General features: G+C 52.9%; 5 protein-coding genes across 5 annotated transcripts; 2 read left to right on the top strand and 3 right to left on the bottom strand.

The window, feature by feature from the left end:
* Positions 1-169: 169 nt before the first annotated feature.
* CABS01_07645 (GMC oxidoreductase) lies at positions 170-2,578 on the bottom strand (the record flags this gene model as incomplete). The annotated part of the gene is made up of 1 exon (XM_060541007.1): positions 170-2,578. The coding sequence occupies one exon, from the start codon at positions 2,576-2,578 to the stop codon at positions 170-172; it is 2,409 nt and encodes an 802-aa protein (XP_060403175.1).
* Positions 2,579-4,890: 2,312 nt separating this feature from the next.
* On the bottom strand, positions 4,891-8,495 carry CABS01_07644 (linoleate diol synthase; the record flags this gene model as incomplete). The annotated part of the gene is made up of 6 exons (XM_060541006.1): positions 4,891-5,199; positions 5,261-5,506; positions 5,559-7,624; positions 7,682-7,874; positions 7,930-8,168; positions 8,228-8,495. 6 exons carry the CDS (start codon positions 8,493-8,495, stop codon positions 4,891-4,893), a joined length of 3,321 nt encoding a protein of 1,106 aa, XP_060403174.1.
* A 1,921-nt stretch (positions 8,496-10,416) lies between these two features.
* Positions 10,417-12,475, top strand: CABS01_07643 (uncharacterized protein; the record flags this gene model as incomplete). Its single annotated transcript, XM_060541005.1, has 3 exons — positions 10,417-10,636; positions 10,699-10,713; positions 10,773-12,475. The coding sequence occupies 3 exons, from the start codon at positions 10,417-10,419 to the stop codon at positions 12,473-12,475; spliced, it is 1,938 nt and encodes a 645-aa protein (XP_060403173.1).
* Positions 12,476-14,352: 1,877 nt separating this feature from the next.
* CABS01_07642 (uncharacterized protein) lies at positions 14,353-16,600 on the top strand (the record flags this gene model as incomplete). The annotated part of the gene is made up of 4 exons (XM_060541004.1): positions 14,353-14,885; positions 15,550-15,572; positions 15,776-15,978; positions 16,115-16,600. 4 exons carry the CDS (start codon positions 14,353-14,355, stop codon positions 16,598-16,600), a joined length of 1,245 nt encoding a protein of 414 aa, XP_060403172.1.
* A 145-nt stretch (positions 16,601-16,745) lies between these two features.
* Positions 16,746-18,333, bottom strand: CABS01_07641 (uncharacterized protein; the record flags this gene model as incomplete). The annotated part of the gene is made up of 2 exons (XM_060541003.1): positions 16,746-17,800; positions 17,874-18,333. 2 exons carry the CDS (start codon positions 18,331-18,333, stop codon positions 16,746-16,748), a joined length of 1,515 nt encoding a protein of 504 aa, XP_060403171.1.
* Between the last annotated feature and the right edge of the window lie 977 nt (positions 18,334-19,310).

Genomic DNA, 19,310 nt, shown 5'->3' with positions numbered 1-19,310 from the left:
ACACATCATCTTCCCATCAAGCTACATAATTTATCTATGCAAAGCGGAAAGGAATCAACAATGGCAAGAGTACTTTGCTGAAATCAAGTCTTGGTACTGTTTACTTTTATATACAAATGGCAAGTTTCCACACTTAGAAGTATACACATAAAAGAGCATATCCACATATTTAGAAGCTGTGGTGAGCGCGACGGAAACGCTGAAGGCGTTCGAGGCGCTTGACAGAACGCTTGCAACCAGTCGAGCCAGAGCCAGAGCCGGAGCCAGAGCCGGAGCCAGAGCCGGAGCCAGAGCCGGAAGCGGAACCGGAGCTAGAATCAGAGCCAGAGTTGGTAGCGCTACCAGCTCCTCCAAGGATCTGGGCGGCAGCGTGCTCGGCCGCAACCATGACAATAGCCTGGGTGTTACCAGTGGGCAAGTCAGGGTGAATGGAGGCATCGACGACATAGAGGTTATCAGTGCCCCAGACCTTGGTCTTGGTATCGACGACACTGTTTCCGTCGTTGGTGGAGCCCATGACAGCGCTGCCGACAAAGTGGCTACCGGTGGTATGCTCGGAGATGAGACTCTCGGCGGTGACGTTGCCGGACAGAGTCAGGGTGCTGTTGGACTTGGAGGCGTACTGGATAAGCTGGTTCATGAAGCTGGTGATAGCCTCCTTATCCTCAGTAGTGGTAAGGTAGGGTTCGGTGGTGAGCTTGGTGGAGCCGTCGGCAGAAATGCCGAGAGCGCCGACGGAGGTGAGACCGTGGGTGAGGTAGACCTTGACGCGGATAGTGTCGTTGGCAGGAGAGTTGACAGTGCCCTGGACGTATCTCTTGCCACCATCAGAGCCCTCGACACTGGTCCAGAAGTTCAGGCGCTGTCCAGCCTGGCTCAGAAGTCCGGATCCCTGAGCGAACTGGTCAACGTCGGTCTGGCTAGGGGCGGTGAATGCAGTGCTGGCCAGAGAGTTAAGGGTGGACTTGGTCTTGAAGTTGACTGTGAAGATGGGGTGGTCCTTGAGGTTCTGGCCGACGGGGAGGTCGATCCATTGGGCCTCGGCGGGGAGGGTGACCTGAGCGGTTCCGTTCTGAACAGTCTGGATCTGCTCCTTGGGGCCAATACCGCTGTTGAACAAGATACGAGGGGAAGAGAGAGCACCAGCAGCCAGGATGGCGGCGCCGCCGGACTTCAGGTTGATGATCTGGCGAACGTTGGTAGCAGTCTCAATCTCGACACCAGAGATGGTGGTACCGTTGCGGATGGCACGGATGACCTTGGCGTTAAGCTGCAGCTTGAAGTTGGGCAAAGCCTGGGCAAGAGGCAGGTAGTCACGGACGGGACCGCCACGCATACCGTTCTCAATCAACCAAGGAGGGTGGGTGAAGACTGCCTCCTTCTTATCGGGCTCGGCAAGAGCGTCAACCTCGCTGAAGCCATTGCCGGCCAGCCACTGGGACATGATATCGTAGGCGCCCTGGTCGTAACGCTTTCCGTCCTTGCTGGCGAGGATGGTTCCCGGGGTTCGCTCGTAGAGCTTGTTGGCAGACTCCTCAACGCTGCTCCACTTCCAGCCTGTGGGCCACTTGTCGTCGAAGTCGTGAGCGGGAGGCTTAACCCACATCATGGCATTGACCATGGTAGAGCCACCGAGAATGCAGCCAGCCTGGGAAGCGGTGTCCGTGCAGTACTCGCTGGTCTCCTTGGCGGTCGAGAGGTAGTAGCCCATGGCAGGGACGTCGTACTGGGTGACGGTGCTGTTCCAGTCGACGGTAGCCTTGCCACCGCTGGACGCCAAAGAAGGTCCTCCACGCTCAAGGAGAAGGACGCTCTTTCCGGACTCGGCCAGACGCTCGGCAACAATAAGACCAGCGGCGCCGCCACCGGCGACGATGTAATCGTAGGTAGTGTTGGAAATCGTGGTGGTGATGTTAGCAGGGACGGACGGGGAAGTTCCGTTGCCAGTGCCGGGAGTGGAGACGGCATCGGAGGCCTTCGCGGCCCAAGTCGCGTAATCGGCGGACTTGGCAGAGGCGAGGTTTGCACCGAAAAGACCAAATCCAGCACCGTGGTAGTTGAGAGCGACAGAAGCGCTCGTGGTGTCGGACAGGGCAGTTGTCGAGTAAGCCCAGCCAAAGGTGGTGGTATCAGAAGTGCCAGTGAAGGTGGTTGTGTCACCGGTAATGCATCCCTCGCACACAAAGGTGTAAGTGAAGGCAGTGGCGTTGACGGAGGTGCCAGACTCAATAGGCTTGAGAGTGATGCCGGAGTCGGTCACGACGTCGGGGTTCGAGTATCCTGACGCCTTTCGGATGGAAGTCTGGATAGAGTCTCCGTTGGGCCACGCAACAACAAGGAGCTTGTTGGTCATGGGACCGCCCAGAGAGACGGAGGCCCATCCCGCGGTGATGGGAGCAGAGATCTGGCCGATAAAGTCCTTGCCAACAGTTGAAGGCAGGGCAACACCAAACGAGAATCCAGAGGTTTCGGTGTATCTCTGGAAGGTGATGCCAGTTGCGGAGTCGACATATGAGGTTGTCTGCTGGGCTACGGCAGCCGCAGCCAAGAGCCCCGTGGTAAGAATGGACTTGAACATGGTGAATGATTGTGAGGTTTGATGACCTAGAAGTGAATGTGTGAAAATGTCGTCGGGATGCGGAAAATGCGTCTGGTGGGAAATGAATGGAACACGAGAGTGTCAAAGAGAGTGTACACCCGTCGCAGATGGGCAAAAGAAAGTGGAAGAGCAACCAGCGCAAATGGGAACAGAAATGAAGTTGTTGGAGAGAAGGGCCAAAAAGAGATAGACATCGTGGGAGGAGGTGTGCCAACCATTATATGTCTTGCCTTCAGCAACAACCCATGACTATGCAAGACCCAAATCGGGACAGACGGCTTCCAGGTGCCATGGCTACCCCCAGTTTCCAGCCCCATTTGGAGGGGGTCAGTAAAATGTATCTGATGTTGTACGGAGTAGATCCGCACTGCTCCGGTCAAGATTGTGGGAATTGTCGGGACCCGGCAGCGTGGGTATAGTGATGTAGGTTGTTATCATCGCCTGACGATGGAAAGATGAGCCACTGCCATTGACGCTCTTGAGCGAATAGGGGAATGTTCAATAGTAAAACGAGTCATTCGGATAGAAGAGCGAGGCCCGTCGGGTGACGTCCGCTCGGAGGGCCATCCCGGAGCACGATCCAGACCCGGCCGAGCTAGGCAAGCAGTGCCGGTGCTACGGCCCGGGATTAAGTGCCTTCTACGACATGACAGGCTGGGCGATGCGCTTGCAACACATGGCCCCCTGGGATGAACATGGGTCTGCGAGGCTGACCCTCAGCCAGCTAGGGGCGTCTAGACTTTTTCCAGTCTAATTTTTTTTCTCGTCCTCTTCCATCTGCAAGGTCTTTGATGGTCCACGCGCTTGAGTGGATAGCGCGGTTGGTTGCTGTACCCCAGATATATTAAAACGGCAGGGTTGTTTGGCTATGCGAAACAGAAAAAACGCGAACGCCGTCCGAAGTTAATAAACGCAACCAAACATCACTGGCCAACATCAGGGCCGCAAGTGGGGGTTCCATCGTCCGAGGTCCAAGAATGATCCAAAAGCAGTCCTCGACTCCTCTTATCCAATTGGACTGCGGTTGTTACAAAGAGATGATAGCAGAAAGGGGGATATGGGGGGAAAACACTTACCCACCTCCGGCATCCCACTGCCCAAATCAGGGATTCTCTCGCAGTCTCACTTTTGCTCTTTTGGTCTTGATTCTTCCTCACCGAAAGGCACCCACGCATTCCAAGGGAGAGGCCAGGAAAGTGGTTGGAAATAGACGTGTGTTCGTGGGAGTGGGTGCCATGGGCCGCGCGCATCATTTGGTCAGCTCAGCCCAACAGCACGGGCTGCTCATTCACAAAGCCGCCGGCTGTCAAGTTGCTCCTAGATTGTTAAAACTGTCAACCGCCAGGCACGCTGGGGCCACCGCCTTTGTGTCTCCTTAATTTCCGATGCTACGTGCTGCGTGCGTCGGCCCCTCACTGCTGACCCCTCCAGGCGGATATGCTGGGTGCCACGAACGGATATATCCAGAAACTGGGATTTCCAGCTACCTGGCCCAATGATCCAATCCGGTCCCAGCAGATCTGAAGTCTTAGCTTACATGCAAAGTCTTGAAGTTCGTAAGCGCACGAACAACGAAAGAGGAACACGTGCATTTCAATAGAACTGCACCTCCTCACTAGGCATAGCAAGAACACCACCAATATCACTGACAGATTCAGTACCAGGTTAGAAGTCAGAACATTCTGAAGCCTAGATCAAAAATCCACGACTACTTCAAAGCCGCGCGGCAGTTGTCTCGGCGCTGGGCATCCGCTCTCCTCCCTCAGTATCGCATGCGAAGGGATACTTGTTAACATATGAGACAACGACACTCTCTGCTATCTAAGATATGCCTAATTCCAACGATGGCCCTGATAGACTTGCCCAAATTTGTGTCTTACCGTCTGCCCACCGCGGCTGTACTGTCAAGGGATGATGTGCTCACTGGCGATTCCATACTATTCTTCCGTGCTGGCGAAACAGAGAATGCCACTAATAACTGGCCTTCGCCAATCCCCCTTCAATTCCCAGGGCGATGCAGGGGTGCCAGGTGGAGATGCCGATACTTGTGACGGTGGTCCACGGATACTTTCCGAGAAGGGTCGGCCTCAGCTGAAGCAGCCCGATTTTTCACAGCAGCGTGAAATTCATTCCATTCACCCAAAAGTCAATGTTGCTGACTGATTCGTGTAAAAAGAAACCTGATTGGAAAATTCCATTCCATTCTCCACGGTCGGCAAGCTATCCGTCGCCGAGTCATATCATGGAACACAGATCTATAGTATCCGTAGAGTATCCGTAGACGACGCAACTCATTCATCGTCCCACATCACCTTCATGGTAACTGGGAACGGCCAAATCTGGCCCCAATCCTCCTTCAAGTACACAAAGAATCCGCCAGGCCTTGGCACCTTCTTTAAGAGCCCCTGGGGCCCCGGCACTCGCCTGACATTCGTCTTCCGGAAGAGCGCTCTGAACATCTCTGTGAGAGCAACCTGGCTTACATCGCGCCCCAGGCAAGAGTGAGGGCCAAGGCCGTAATGGATGTACGAATCAATCGGCCTCCGCGGGTTGACCTCCTCTGGGTGAGGGAAGTGGTTCGCATCCTTGGCGGCGGACACCTGCAAGTCATGTCAATCAGAGGGGAAGTCACAAGTCGCGGTCGGCGGTACGAATACTCACAAAACTAACAAAGATCTTGTCTCCCCCTCTCACAGGCACTTCTCGACCATCATCCTCCACGATGACATCGTCTTGGGCCGCCTCACGGTAAGAACCGAACGTGCCAGCAAGTCGAATGCCCTCCATGGCGTAGCCAAGCAACACAGCATCAGACTCTTTGGTAGTGGGTGCCTTGGCAACGGCATGAATTTGATCGAGGTGTTTCGACCCCGGAGGCGAAAGATAGTAATCAACCGCTTGAGCGAACTGGGTATGGATTAGAACAATAGCATGAAGAGTTCACCAACGGACCACTTACGACTTGAGCTTGATTCGGCACCATCGCTCCCGATGTAGGCAGAATCTGGCTCCAAGCGATATCGTAGGTGCTCAGACCGGCCTTATCGAGACCCTTAATCATGTTGGTTCCGTACAATGCGAGAGGGTCTTGCTTGTCTGCTGAGCCAGTGAAGATCCCACGAAGCCCTGTCTTCGTAGTGATCTTGACATTCGTCTCAATAAGCTTGCCCAGCGACTGCGCTGCCTCCTTCGCGGCTTGGCGAAGGGGAAAAGACTTGGCTGGGTCGATGTCGAAGAAAATGCAGACAAAGATTACCGCCAAGATCTGATACATCTCCTGTTCAGTGAAGACGCCTTTGGGATTCTTGTGTGTCTTCAGAGGGAGATTGAACACTCTGGCGGCGAAATAAACGTGAGCGATGTTGCCTACGTCCCGAATGATGTCAACGTGTGTTTGACCGGCAAGCTTGTATGACTTCTCGCGAAGTAGCTGTTCCGTAATATCGGCATAGAATTTCTTAACATGAGAATTCCAGTCGTCTTGGTAGAGTTGAGCACTCATGCACTTCTTCTGGCCCGTGTGAAAGTCAGTGTCTCCGGAAAGCATGAAGCGGCTTCCACCCTTGCCCATCAGGAAGGACAATCCCTCGTCCCACGTCACCTTGAACCGACTTTGGCTGTCCAAGACGTACTTGGCACCGCCAAAAGACGTGATGTTGGTCCTTGTTGGAATGGGTTTCGGGCGTTCAAAATCAAACTGATTGACTCTTCCCAGATCCGTGAGGATCTGTTGGTTTTCCGGCGGAATGACCATGGGATAATGGGCATAAACAGAATTGCCCTTGAAGTGGTTGGGGAAAGCTCTGAGAAACAGCTTATAGAAAACACAACCATGATTGACGTTCAAGTCATAGTCAACCTCCTTGTAGCCCCATTGAGTCAGGTGCCGGGGGTTGTAATCCGTAGTGTAGTATCTGTCGCCGCGAACTAGACAGACAGCGTCCGAGAGAACGACACGAGAGATGGTGTATGTGGGGGCAATGCCAACGCCAGGTGTCAGGGGAGTCTTTGCCTCCTCAGCGACGAGGCCAGGGTATAGTTCAACGTAGTCTGGGTGTTGGTAGAGGTTCCTTAGTTGATCCGCGACAGCGGGGTCTGAGTTGATTTCTTCGAAACTTTCATGGGGTTTGAGGCCAAAGTGCTTTCGGAACTCGTTCAGACCAGCGACATTCCACTTGCGTCCTTGCAAGATGCCCATAATCTCAACAGGTCGCATAACCTGAGGGACGTTTCGAGCTCCAAACGCTCCAGCACAGTCTTCGATCGCAGAGCTGATGCAATCCACAAGGTCGTCATCGTCGAACTTTCCGTCCTCGCCCCTTTCGTACTCTGCAAAAGTACGCATGCCAGGGTCATCTGGGATAGACTTCTCGAATTGCCCGAAAACGCAGGCCATTTCCTGGGGGGACATCTGGCCCTTGTTACCTAGGAGCTTGCCGTAGAACTTTTGGATCCACTTATCGTCCTTGTCTGAGATGCACGAATGCCATCGGTAACAAAGATTGAACTCAGCGGAGTTGACGTTCCCAGTGCCTGCCTCCGCTCCATCCGGTGTACCGGCATCGATACCAGCCTCCTGTCGGGGGTCGAGTGTCCAAGTCGTGTTGGTGCGGTTCAGATTGACGATGTTCCGTACGTAATCGACCAATGTGATGTTGATGTAGAGGCCAGATGTCACAAGTCTCGCAGTTTGGAACAAGTCTTCGTCATATTTCTTCAGAGCCGCAGCTGTCTTCTCCTCGTTGAGATTTTTGCTTGGCGGTGTGAATCTGTCTCCCTCGTTGATAGCAGCCAAATTCTCCGCCACATGGTTATGGAATCGGTTGAACATGATCAAGAGGACACAGACTCCGGGTGGCATTCCGATAAGACGCTTATCAGCGAAACTATCGGCTTTGAGCTTGCCATCCTTAAATGTTCTGATTGAATCTTGCATCTCCTGATTGCTTCCATACAATGGCGAGAGATCAAGATACGCGGACGTTTTGGACTTCGTCACGTCTTTGAAGTCCGTCCAGAAGAGGTCTACCATTCGTCAGAACACTTACGTCCCCAGAGTCCCCACGGGGAAAGTCTACTAACCATGAATAATAATGGTTGCCCAATACCAAAGAATACTCGAAACGTTGTTGGGGTGTTTCTTGTAGCTCGTGCGCCCCATCACGGCATCAAAGATCAAGCCAGGATCCGGCATAGCGCCCAGGGTGACAATACGAGGCTTGACAGATCTGGCATATGGCCCTCCAGCAGCTCCTAGCCTTGGAAGCATTGGATTCTGTGAATCTTCTCGTTAGAACGTGTATATAAGTGTTCAGTGCCAGTCGACTAACATTATAAGACCCATCGGCCTGACGGTATTTGTATTCATCGCCCATATAAAGCATCGGAGGATGATCAAGTGACCCCCAGAGCTCCTCAATGAAAGTGTTCGTCAGTTGCTCTCGTAGGCGAGAGTTGTGTGGGAGCTTGGCAACAATCTGAATTGTCCGTTCCATGATCATGGTTTTGTCATCTTGGATCTTCTCCCTCTTGATCTTGGATTTGATGATCTGAACGAGTGTCTTGAGATCTTCTCTCGCCGTCAGTATCTGCTCAAATTCTTCGTCTATGGCAAAGTTTTTCACACACCTGCGGCCTGTAGGGCCTTCAGATTCTGAACCATGGTAGGCCGAGTAAGTTCTGAGGGGTAGGTTCCGTCGCCATTTTGCGTGGGCAATGGTCGCTTAGACGCCTGGCGCACATCCGAGAACCCTTTTTTCTTGACATCATGGGAACCATACCGTGGGTCTGCTCGACTTGGGCCAGATTTAGGATTCTTCATGCTGGTACCAGTAGTGGTAGGCTTGTATGTATCGCCGCCAGCACTTGAATTGCTTCCGTTCCTAGAGGTCTTCATCATGAGGTAGGCAACTAAGAGAAATAGTTGGGAAGGGATAATCACGATCGGGAAAACTTTCCGTAAGAAAACCAAGGAAACCACACCCAATTATTATACCTTGCGCTTCTACCATACAGAGTGCAACTGCCCACGCTGACATCTCGCATCCATTGCTCGAGCCAATGGGCATTGTTACTTTCTCAGCAACGTCTTGGTGGAGAGTGAATAATGAGCACAAATACCAGGTGTGATAGATACCCTGCGATTGTCTCAAACAGTCTCAGATAATGTCTAAGACCATGTTCCACTTGAAAGGCCCCGGGCTGGTAGCGTTACACCTACGGTAGATCAGTGAAATAAGCAGCTGCAACCGTCCGCCAAAGCTCCGTTCGTGTGACTTTCATAGGTACTAGAATGCTCAGTAGGGTATAGTCAGCGTTAGAGAAAGCGATCGACCTGGCTGCCGCCCATTCCCTTACGGCATTCTCCAATGCGCTAGTTTAGTATCGTGAGACGTGCATTTGGGAACCGGTGTGCCGCTACGTGGGTAATCCTTCAACGAAAGCGGGGCGGAGAAACGACCGGGTGTGATGTTATACAACGTCCACGATAATCCGCGTCCGACCTCTCTTTCTCATTTGAGGAAGCTACTGGTGTTTGGATGCTTTGTGGTAGCTGCCTAGGCAACTGCAACTCCCACATCACCTGAGAACGTTTCACGTGTGCTCAACCAGACATGAATGGTGTTCGTGTATGCTGTGCGACAGGCATTGTGACTTCGAACTTTGCTGGTATGCAAGCAGTTGCAAGTAGCCGCTCGTTCGAGGGAGCATCGTTGGACGGATTGGCATGTGAGTGGCGTGCTGGCTATCTAGATATGTAAACTTGAGTTCCTTGGCGCAAAATGATGGTGGGAAAGTGAACTTTAAAAGAGATTTACGAACGATCGGCTGTGTCTCAGTAATGATTTACTTGCGGATCAGGCAATAGTTGTTATGCGCCATCAATATCGAGTCGATCCTATCCTTAGGTGCTTTAGCTACTCACATGGACTGCCTTGACTGTCTTGCACGGGATGCCAGAACAGTTTGTGAGACTCGGCGCACTCATGTCTCGCGCCTTATCGCATACCCACATGTTTCCCCAGGGATTTGGCAACACGTAGGCATATGCAGTTGGGCAATGGGGCGTCTAAGCAGGTCTCGGAACAACCGCGTCCGAAACAAGGGCGTAATTCGTGATTTCACTTTCCGCTTCTGGTGTCATATCTCGAGGACTGCCAAGGTCGAAACATATCTCCCTTACTATCCAGATATGGAAATCGGCTATGTCTCACTCTACTCCAGGAACTCCCCCTTGGCAAGCCTCAAGTATCTGTCCGAGCTTGCCGTATTTCATTATTGTCTTTTCTCTTTTGAGCACGAGTGTTAGACCTGTCTCAAGCTGATCTCATGAGGCAGAAGCTGGGTGACCCTTAGAGACTGCAGCCGATGCCGGACCTGCTCTGCTGAATTTTCTTGCTGATTCGCCGACTTGCGAGGTTGAGAAATTTTGACCAAAGTAGGGCATATGAATCGGCATACCAATCTACTAATTCGGCATGTTGTCTAGCCGCGTGAGTGGAACAGAGTTCCAAGTTCGGCTTGGTTACGCAGATCAGGTCCGAATCATCCGCTTGCACCTCACGCTGGTCGTTAGTCAGAAACAGACAGATTTCCTGGGTAAACATTGTCATTCAGTCCATACGTAACGGGCTACAAAATGTCTCAATCTTAGTCGTCGTGCCAAGGTTTCTGTGGCATAGATGGTTGTATATGACATTTGATATTCGCCAACACTAAGGACAACCTTGATCCAACACCTACCAGGAGCATTAGACTCTCGTTACGTTTCGGACAAAGTCTTCCTTCATCTTGCGTTTTTTTCTCCCTATCTAACAATGCAGGCTTACTTGCGCGATCCCTCAAGGAACAGTCGACATCAACCAGATATAAGTGGCCAATGTGCCAACGGAACTTGTAGGGGAGGCTCGCACGGTGGTGGCCGTAGAAAGTTGATCCTATGCTTCGACGGTACCGGTAATAAGTTTCGTGGAGATGACAGCGACAGCAATATTCTCAAAATTTTCCGCATGCTCGACAGCAACGCAAATGATCAATGTGAGATTTGAACATCATTCATTTAATCGTCTTCGGGATGGCGAGGCTGACAGAGGTTATAGACCACTACTATCAACGTGAGTGCTGCCACCTTTGCATTTACACTTCATGTCACTAAGGATACGTATTCCTACAGCCGGCATAGGGACATATGTTGTCTCAGAAAATTTAACGCACAATGGTTTCAGAGCCAAATGCAAGTCCTGGTACCAGATGGCCAAGGACTCTGCAGTCGGCTCGTCATTTGACCAGCACGTTGTGGGCGGCTACAGATTCTTGATGAGGTACTACTCGCCAGGAGACGACATTTACATGTTTGGCTTCTCTCGAGGTGCCTATGTTGCTAGGTTCCTGGCTGAGATGTTGGACTTTGTTGGTCTACTTGCCCATGGCAACGAGGAAATGGTCGCTTTCGCGTGGAACTCATTCTCACAATGGCAATGCAGAAGAACGAACTCAACACCGGAGGGCAAAGAAGACAGAGAGAAGATGTATGAGTTTCTCAAAGGCTTCAGAGAAACATTCTCGCGACCGATAAGACGAATCCGCTTTTTGGGATTGTTCGACACCGTGAACAGCGTGCCGCGCTTCGAAACGGCATGGATGCAGCGGAGCAAGTTCCCGTACACTGCGCGAAGCTCTGCGAAAGTCATCAGGCATGCTGTCAGTATTGATGAACGACGTGCCAAATTTCGCCAAGATCTCATTTATCAAGAGCCCAAGAAGTCTCGGAGGAGAACTGCAGCCAAGCGCTTGATGGAGCACCATCACCCTTTGAACGAAAAAGTGCAGGAGTTCCAAGAAAAGTATCGTCCAGGTCGGCGATCAACACTTGCACCTGACGACGCTGTGGCGAAAGAAGACCGTGGTAGGCGCCGAGTGCATCCACAAGAGGAAGATGCAGACCATCCGGCTCCTTTCCGTAGTCGCTCCAGGTCCAGATCTAGGGCAACCGAACGAACAGGCAACGCGTATACGGATCACGATGCCTCGTCTATCAACTCCAAGCCACCCATGGAAGATCTCACCTACGACTCGGATGACGACGAAGCTGACCAGGACGTTGATGAGGTATGGTTCTCCGGAGGGCATGGCGATATAGGCGGAGGATGGGACGCCGTTCCTGGCCAAAAGAATGCCAGTCACATACCCCTCGTGTGGATGGTGAGAGAAGCCATGCGAGCAGGGTTGACATTTGATCTCGACCAGCTCGAGTACCTCGGCTGTGTTGAATCAGTAGCCGGAGAAGACACGCGAACTGCAAGACAGTCGACGGCTACTATGCCGAACGGAGCCATCGCAGTCCCGGAAATTCACGTCGATGCGCCTTCCCCTACTATCGACTTCCAGCCCCCATCGCCCACCGCTTCCGCGACAGAAAACGCGGCAAACTCGGGCACATCAACGCACACCTGCACGGCCTTGTCATTCAACGTGATGATGCAGACAGCCCACGAAGCCAAGATACACGACTCGCTTGACTTCAAATGTGGCATGCATCGTGCCAGTGTCTTCATGTGGCGGGTGATGGAGTATCTCCCCTTTAGAAGACTCGATCTTAGGCCAGATGGCAGTTGGAAACCAATCAGGTGGCCACTACCAAGGGGAGAGGTCCGGGACGTTCCGGACAAAGTCAGAATTCATGGAAGCGTGATCCGACGGATGGAGCGCGACGAGAAGTATAGACCTGGAAACTTGATTGTGGGTGGAGGTGGGAGAGGTTGTCGAGTAGCGCCGAAAGAGTACGGAATGGGGCACTGGAAGTGTGTCAAAGGCAGCGGTGATATTGTTGACGAAATTTGGGAACGGGAGTGGGAGACTGAGCAGAAACATCTTTGAAAGTAGTAGTTATGTGAAGGTTGAAGTTGGAATCTGCCGACGAAAAGTAAAAAGGAAAACAAAAACACGCTGGATCAACGCTTGCAGCGCCCATGACTCCTGCTCGAAATGCATTTGGGGGGGCCTGTTTGACCGTCACGCTAGACATTTGGTAAAATCATCTAGTCCAGAGGCGACCTTATTGCAATGAGATTGACTGCTTGACCTCAAGCTGTGGAGCACATCGACGAAGAGCATCAAGCCCGGGCGAGAAGGACAAAGTAAGGAATGACAGGGAAAAATGAAGTGAAGTGAATGATTGGTCTTTCCTTTGCAAAACTCGTCGTTGTGTTTCGCCAGGACTGCAGAGAAAACATAACACAATGTGACAACACATCTTTTAGTTTGTGTTCCTGGCTTCGTTTGGGCCGGGCCGGGCCGGACGTGGCGGGGAAGAGTTAGCCCGCTTGGAATGCTTGCGTAAGGCCTTTTCGAAACTGATTATCAAGCAAGGCAAGTCAACTCGGTCGGGTTCGAAGATATGTTCAACGTTGTCCTGCTCAGCGGCCGGTAGTCTTCACTACTGAATCTGGATCTGACTGCTGGTCTAGCGTAAGAGTGTCATGGTTCTGCCGGGAATAGGCTACCTTTAGAGTTCCCGCCTGGTTGATCCACACAGACACACTCACATACACACGCGCATGATTTTATGATGGCTTTACAAGATTTGAGTGCTTCTCTTTGATAAGCACGCCATAGCATAGCCTTATGACGAATGTCGAACCCATCTCTTCATTTGCAGAGTGCGAGGTGTCTTCGTCCATTTAAGCTTCTGGGGCCGCTGTCTACATCCAAGTCCCGATTGGTTCTTGTCTTGATTAATATCAGATCTGCCATCTGAGGCTCGTGAAGTAATTGTATGTCCCATATCTTGAAGTGTATCTCTACATCGGTCTTTTCATTCCTTTACTGAACATATCTAGTCGACTGGAATCCTTTCACCTTGATGGATACTGTCCTACCAGGCTGCGACCGTTTGGATTTCTAAGCATCGACTCTCAGTGCCACTAGAACCAAGGATCTGCAACAGCTCGGATGCAACTAGCCCCGAGGCACATGCACAAGGACGGGAATGCCAGTGGCTCTCCCACTCGGCCCCCGCAGCCCGCTGCCGCGACTCGGGCTTCGTACTGCGGAGGATGGGTGAGGGAAGCCTGACAAAGTGAGACGAGGAAGAGGCATTTGTCAGCGGGCGCTCCGTTTCTGGGCCCCGCCGCCCTTTCTGCGCTGTTCGCTATGGCACTTCTCTGGCCCGAGTTCCGAAGCAAGGTAGCACCCCTCGGCCTGGGTATCCGGATACTGTGGTAAAGACCGGCCTTGTAAGTCGTTCACCACTCACGATGGGGGGCAGGTCATCAGCTAACTTTGCCTATCAGGTGGAAGACTGAGAAACAAGCCCCGGCATGGGCCGCGCGAGTGCCCACGCACAAACGCAAGGGGCCGCAGATGGGCCAGAGTTTCAATAGCATTATACGAGGGCTGCAGAGTGAGATTGGTATGTGAGCATGACGGTTGCTGTGTTGAGTTCCCCGGTACTACAACACTCCAACCCGCACCGACGCATTAGTCAAGCAGACCCGCCCGTCGAACTGGACAGAAACGCCCGATCACCAGCTACCTGCACCAGGTCAGGGGCTTTGGATCAGCTCCAAACGCTTCATGCTTCCACCGCTCTTTCGTGGGACTGCGTTCTGCTGTCAAGTGGATGGCTTGCTGAGGACATATAAAGCTTCTGGCCCCTCACAGATCTATTGACATTCTTGCAAGTCTTGAAGCACCATAAACGCAGCCCTTTACCAATCGTCAACATCAACATTCATCCACCAACAACCGCAAACATGGCCTACACTCTGTACGACGCCTCCGTCCCCCTCCTCCTTGCGGGTCTCAACTCGCTCCTTAACATCATCACCAAGGCCGAGGAGTACGCCAAGGAAAAGTCCATTGACGCCAAGGAGATTCTCGACTGGAAGCTGGCGGATGACATGCTGCCCTTCAGCTTCCAGTTCTTCGTCGCGGCCGACTGCGCCATCAAGATCGTCGCCCGCGTTCAGGGCACCGAGCCCGAGGCCCTGGGCAGGGAGTTTGCCAGCCTCGACGACCTGCGCCAGCGCGTCGAGCACACCATTACCATCGTCAAGGCCGCCGACCCCAAGACATTCGAGGCTCGCACCGATGCCCTCGTGCCCCTTGGACTCGGCTCCGGCAAGGGCGAGGTGCAGATCAAGGCCCGCGACTACCTCGTCGCCTACGGAATGCCCAACTTCTTCTTCCACATTTCCACGGCCTACGGCATCCTCCGCGCCAAGGGCGTTCAGATCGGCAAGGGCGACTACCTCACTCCCTTTTCGGCTCCTATCACGCAGCAACAGTAAGGCGCAATGGTGTCCCACTCGATGAGTTCGGAGGGCTGGATGTAGAAGAATCCGGCAATGATGAGGTGAGGGAAACATGATTGAATTGCCACAAGATGGTGTTCAAGGTACTCTGGAATCGGGCTGGGAATGGGCATGTCTTGGGTAAACAAAAAAAGTTGATGAATTGAACGAGCTTTATGAGCATTATTTCACTTTAACACGTCACATGTGCAATCATTATTTGATGAAATTGATGAGCTTGAGCTTCATCTACCATACCTTTGCTATGTTTTTTGAGTCGAGTGAACCCCTCATTTCCATTTCCATGGCGAAGGACATGTGTGCTGATTAGCTAAGGTGGCCGTTCACCAATGAGAATCCTCAATTCGAGCTTGCCAGTGCCCCGCCCCCACCATCGCTCATCTCGTCGCGGGGCCGCAATCTTTTTCGGCCCCTCGACGACGCGACCAGCTCTCATCTTCTCGCTCACTCGTCTGGTGTCTTGTTTCATCTCACCCAGGCCTCACTTACACCACCAGTCGCTCTTACTTTCATTGACACCCTTACTATCTTGCATACGCATACCGTAGAAACTCACGCCGTTCAAACTTGCGCTAGCCCGTGCTCCCGTTGTCTTACTTACCTTCTGGCTAATACGTGCCTCTATTGAGAATTAAGATCTGAAAATGTGGCGGAGATTAGTGAGTTTTTGTACTGAGAGAGGCTTAACGTGTCAAGTGCACGGGCTAGCGCAAGTTTGAACGGCGGTTTTCACGGTACACCTGCCATCTCATCTCGTTCCGACACCTTGTATATGTCTCCTTCACCGCCGTCAACTCACATCACCGATTACTGTGATACAATCTTATCATCTTTCGGTTTTCCGTAACATCTGGTACCGTAGGTATGGCAGAACTAAGGGAGGCTGAGGCTCTGGCCACCCCCGAGTTTTGGAATCAGCGTTATACCAAGTCGGATGGCTCGCATCCGACCCACGAATGGTTCCGCACATTCGAAGCCCTCGACCCGTTCTTTGAGAAGCATCTCTTTTCCCAGCGTCGCCCTGACACCTCCCCGCGTATTATGCACCTCGGATCCGGGGATAGTGTATGTATCTTGTGCCCCTCGCCACCAAAGTCACTTTGCTTTCTCGCCCTGTTTAACACTTCCTCACGTTTCACCCTGGCTGCCACCTTTACTTCTTCGTCACTCAACACTCACACACGTTTGACCTCTGGCCCAGATCCACCACTCACCATTTCCACCACAGACCATCCCCGCCGACCTTTCGGCACGCGGTTACAAGAACCAGCTCTGCCTAGACTTTTCCACCGTCGTCGTCGACCTCATGAGACAACGACACGCTGACTTGGCCGGCATCGAGTGGAAATGGGCCGACGTCCGCGACATGCCCGGTGCCGCGCCGACTGCGTCTGTCGACATCGCTTTTGATAAGAGCACCCTCGACGCCATGATCCATGGGAGTCCGTGGTCGCCTCCAGTCGACGTTCGTGAGAACACGGCCAAGTACCTCGGCGAGGTCCACCGAGCCCTCAAGGACGACGGGGTGTTTCTGTACATCACTTACAGACAGCCTCACTTCATGCGGCCGCTGTTAAATGCCGATAATCTTTGGGACATGGACATGGATGTCCTCTCTGGCGGGGAGAGTGCGTTTGATTACTATGGCTTCATACTGAGGAGGAAAAAGAAGAAAAACGACATATAGGTAGGTCTAGGGAAAAGACAAGAAGCATCATCTTCGTGTGCGGCGGCTCAAGTGATAGGTCAAACATGTATGCTCACTTCTTCCCATTAGCTTGATGCTTGAGCCAAGACCTCTACCAAATCAGATACCCCTTTTCTTTTGGTTTTCAAACCCCCAGAACTTTGTTCGCCCTCTGGATCAAATCCCTCTCTCCATGCCCATCTCCAGCGCCGACCAATTTTTCCAATCCCATCGCCCGCCTCGCCTCCACCCCCTCGATGGCATCCTCTCCAGGCCGCCCCACGTGTTCGCTCTCCCCCTTTCCGCCGGGGAAATCCGGCCCTGGCAGCCCTTCAAGAAACGCCTCCCTCTGCCTCGCCAAGTATCCGACATTCAAATCCGTCGCCGGACACACAGGGATGTACATGACACTCGAGTCTCCCTGTCCCTGGTGAACCTTATCGACGGCGTGGATCTGGTCCGCATGCCAAACGACAAAGTCCCCAGGCTTGATGCGCGGGATATGAACCATTGTCCCATCAAGTTGCAGATGCGGATGCAGCGCCTCACTGAGCTCCTGTCCGTGTCCCGGTGTTGCCCCTTGTAGCTCGCTACTCATTGCCTCGCCGCCCGTAAACGCCCAGTTCTCCTCTCGCAAGAACTCCTCGCCTTCTCCCGCGGCGACCCCGCTGCCACTCTCAGATACTTCCTTGCGCGGCTGGAAAAACGGCCGGAGGAGAAAGTAGGCGGTCGAGAGCTTCACCAACGGGTTCACCAACAAGGTCCCCTCCCTCGGTCCACAGTTGCTCAGGCTCAGCCAGCCCTGGAACATGCGGAACATGCTACATGCGCCGGCACCATTGTACAAGTCTTGCACAGCTTCGACGCGGGCGCTGACGTCCCACGGGTCGTACTTCTCCCATTCGCCTCGGAAGACGGCATCGTAGGTCCCGGCCTTGCCGTACCCTTCGCGTTCCCATCTCTCCACAGACCCGCCGTCAATGTGTGGGCCGAGGGCGAACGTTGCGTCGCCGGGCTGACGGATGCGAAGGCGGTCGGCGTAGGTCAGGGGTTGCAGAGAGATGGCGGCCGAGGGGGACTTGTTCCAGAGGGAGCTCATGAGGGTCGACTGGACTTTGAGCATATTGGGATGCGAGCGGGCTTTGATCTGCGGGTGAGACCAGTAGAGCTCGTAGACTTGAGGGTTGTCTGCAGGGAAAGCTTTTTTTTATGAGGAGTTGGTCAGTTATGAAATCATTTGCAGGGAAAATAGACATAGGCGTGGATAGCCTACCTTTTGTGGATGGGTTCTTCCTGACATATTCCTCAACCTCCTCTTTGTATCCTCTAGCCTCCTTCTCATCAACGACACCACGAACGACAGCGGCACCACGCTTGCGAATATCACCCTTTAGCCTCTCAATATCGCCCTCCAGGTCTTTGAATTCAACGCTCGGGATGATGGCGGGTCCCTTTTCCCGGATAACTTGATTCTCCTCCCGCAAAGCACGCAGGAGCCGGTTCCAGGACGCAGCGACGGCATCCTCGTGACCCGCGATGAGGTCCTCTTTAAGCACACGGAAGCGGTCCGGGAGCGGTTCACGGGCGGCGCCCGAAAGAGAGACGAAGACGGAAGAGATATCGCCTTCCTTTTTTGGCGCTGCGGCGCCCATCATGACTGTTCGGATTTGTGATGATGGAAGGCGGAGAGGGGTGCGTGTCCGACCCCGGGACAGCCTGTGGAGACGGAACATCTTGGTGGTCTGTTGATGATGTAGACGTAGTGGCTTCTTCCGGACGAGTCTCGAATTGGGGTCTTTATGAGTTTGCAAGAACCAAGGTAGCGAATCTCGTATGGTGAAGTTGCCCAGTTTGAGAGATGATGTAAGTATAGAAAACTAGAAGTGCTCTCACTTAAAACTTGGGTCAATGTGTTGTTCGTCAAACATTAATCCCGTCAACCTCGCCGATGATGATGCCTTCGAGAATTATCAGCAAAAGCAGGTCCGATTGGCCTCTTATACCAGATGAGGAGGCCCAATGCCATCACTCATGTCGTGGTATCGACCTCGACGTGGTCGGCCTTCTGAACTTGGCAACGCCGCAAGACCAAGTTAATAAATCGAGAAAAAGACCGTGTAATTAGCTTGCATTCCCATCCATCGACCACACCCCGGATCCCCCGCGTTCGAGGCGGACATCTATAACGAGCAAGACCAATGGGGAGCCCCGCTCTGCCCCGCTCCAGTCCGTCTTGGAGGTGCAGAATGACATGCATCGTCCCGTTGTGCTCTCTGCGCGTGACCAACGGGAGTTCGAAATCGCATCCAGTAAGCTAAGGTGGGTGGCTAGACTTGCAAGTGAAGGCGGAGGGAACCCCGCAAACAGTGCGGGACTGGGGCGGAGAGTCGGAGGAGCCCCACGCTACATGGCGAGTCCGAAGCCGCAGCCCCGACACACACAAGAAGCCAAACATTGGCCTCTGTTGAACTCTTCTTCGAGATCTTTATCTTTTTGCAGTTTTTTAATCAGACCCTCAGCCACACAACACCTTATAACTAGGCGCGATGTAATGTAGATGACATGATGGTGTTCTGTAAGGCAAGGCTGACAAACAACGCCAGACAGAGAGGCTTCGGTATTAGACTGTTGTACCCAAAAGGCGGCCTGTCCGCAAAACTCCTCCAGATCCCTAGCAAAGGCCGTTCGCCGCTGAAATTACAAATGCTGA

Source organism: Colletotrichum abscissum (genome assembly GCF_030869225.1).
Source record: "Colletotrichum abscissum strain IMI 504890 chromosome Unknown Scaffold_16.1, whole genome shotgun sequence".
NCBI lineage: Eukaryota > Fungi > Ascomycota > Sordariomycetes > Glomerellales > Glomerellaceae > Colletotrichum > Colletotrichum abscissum.
The sequence above is the reverse complement of the archived record's forward strand: the minus strand, read 5'-3'. Positions and strand labels throughout refer to the sequence as shown.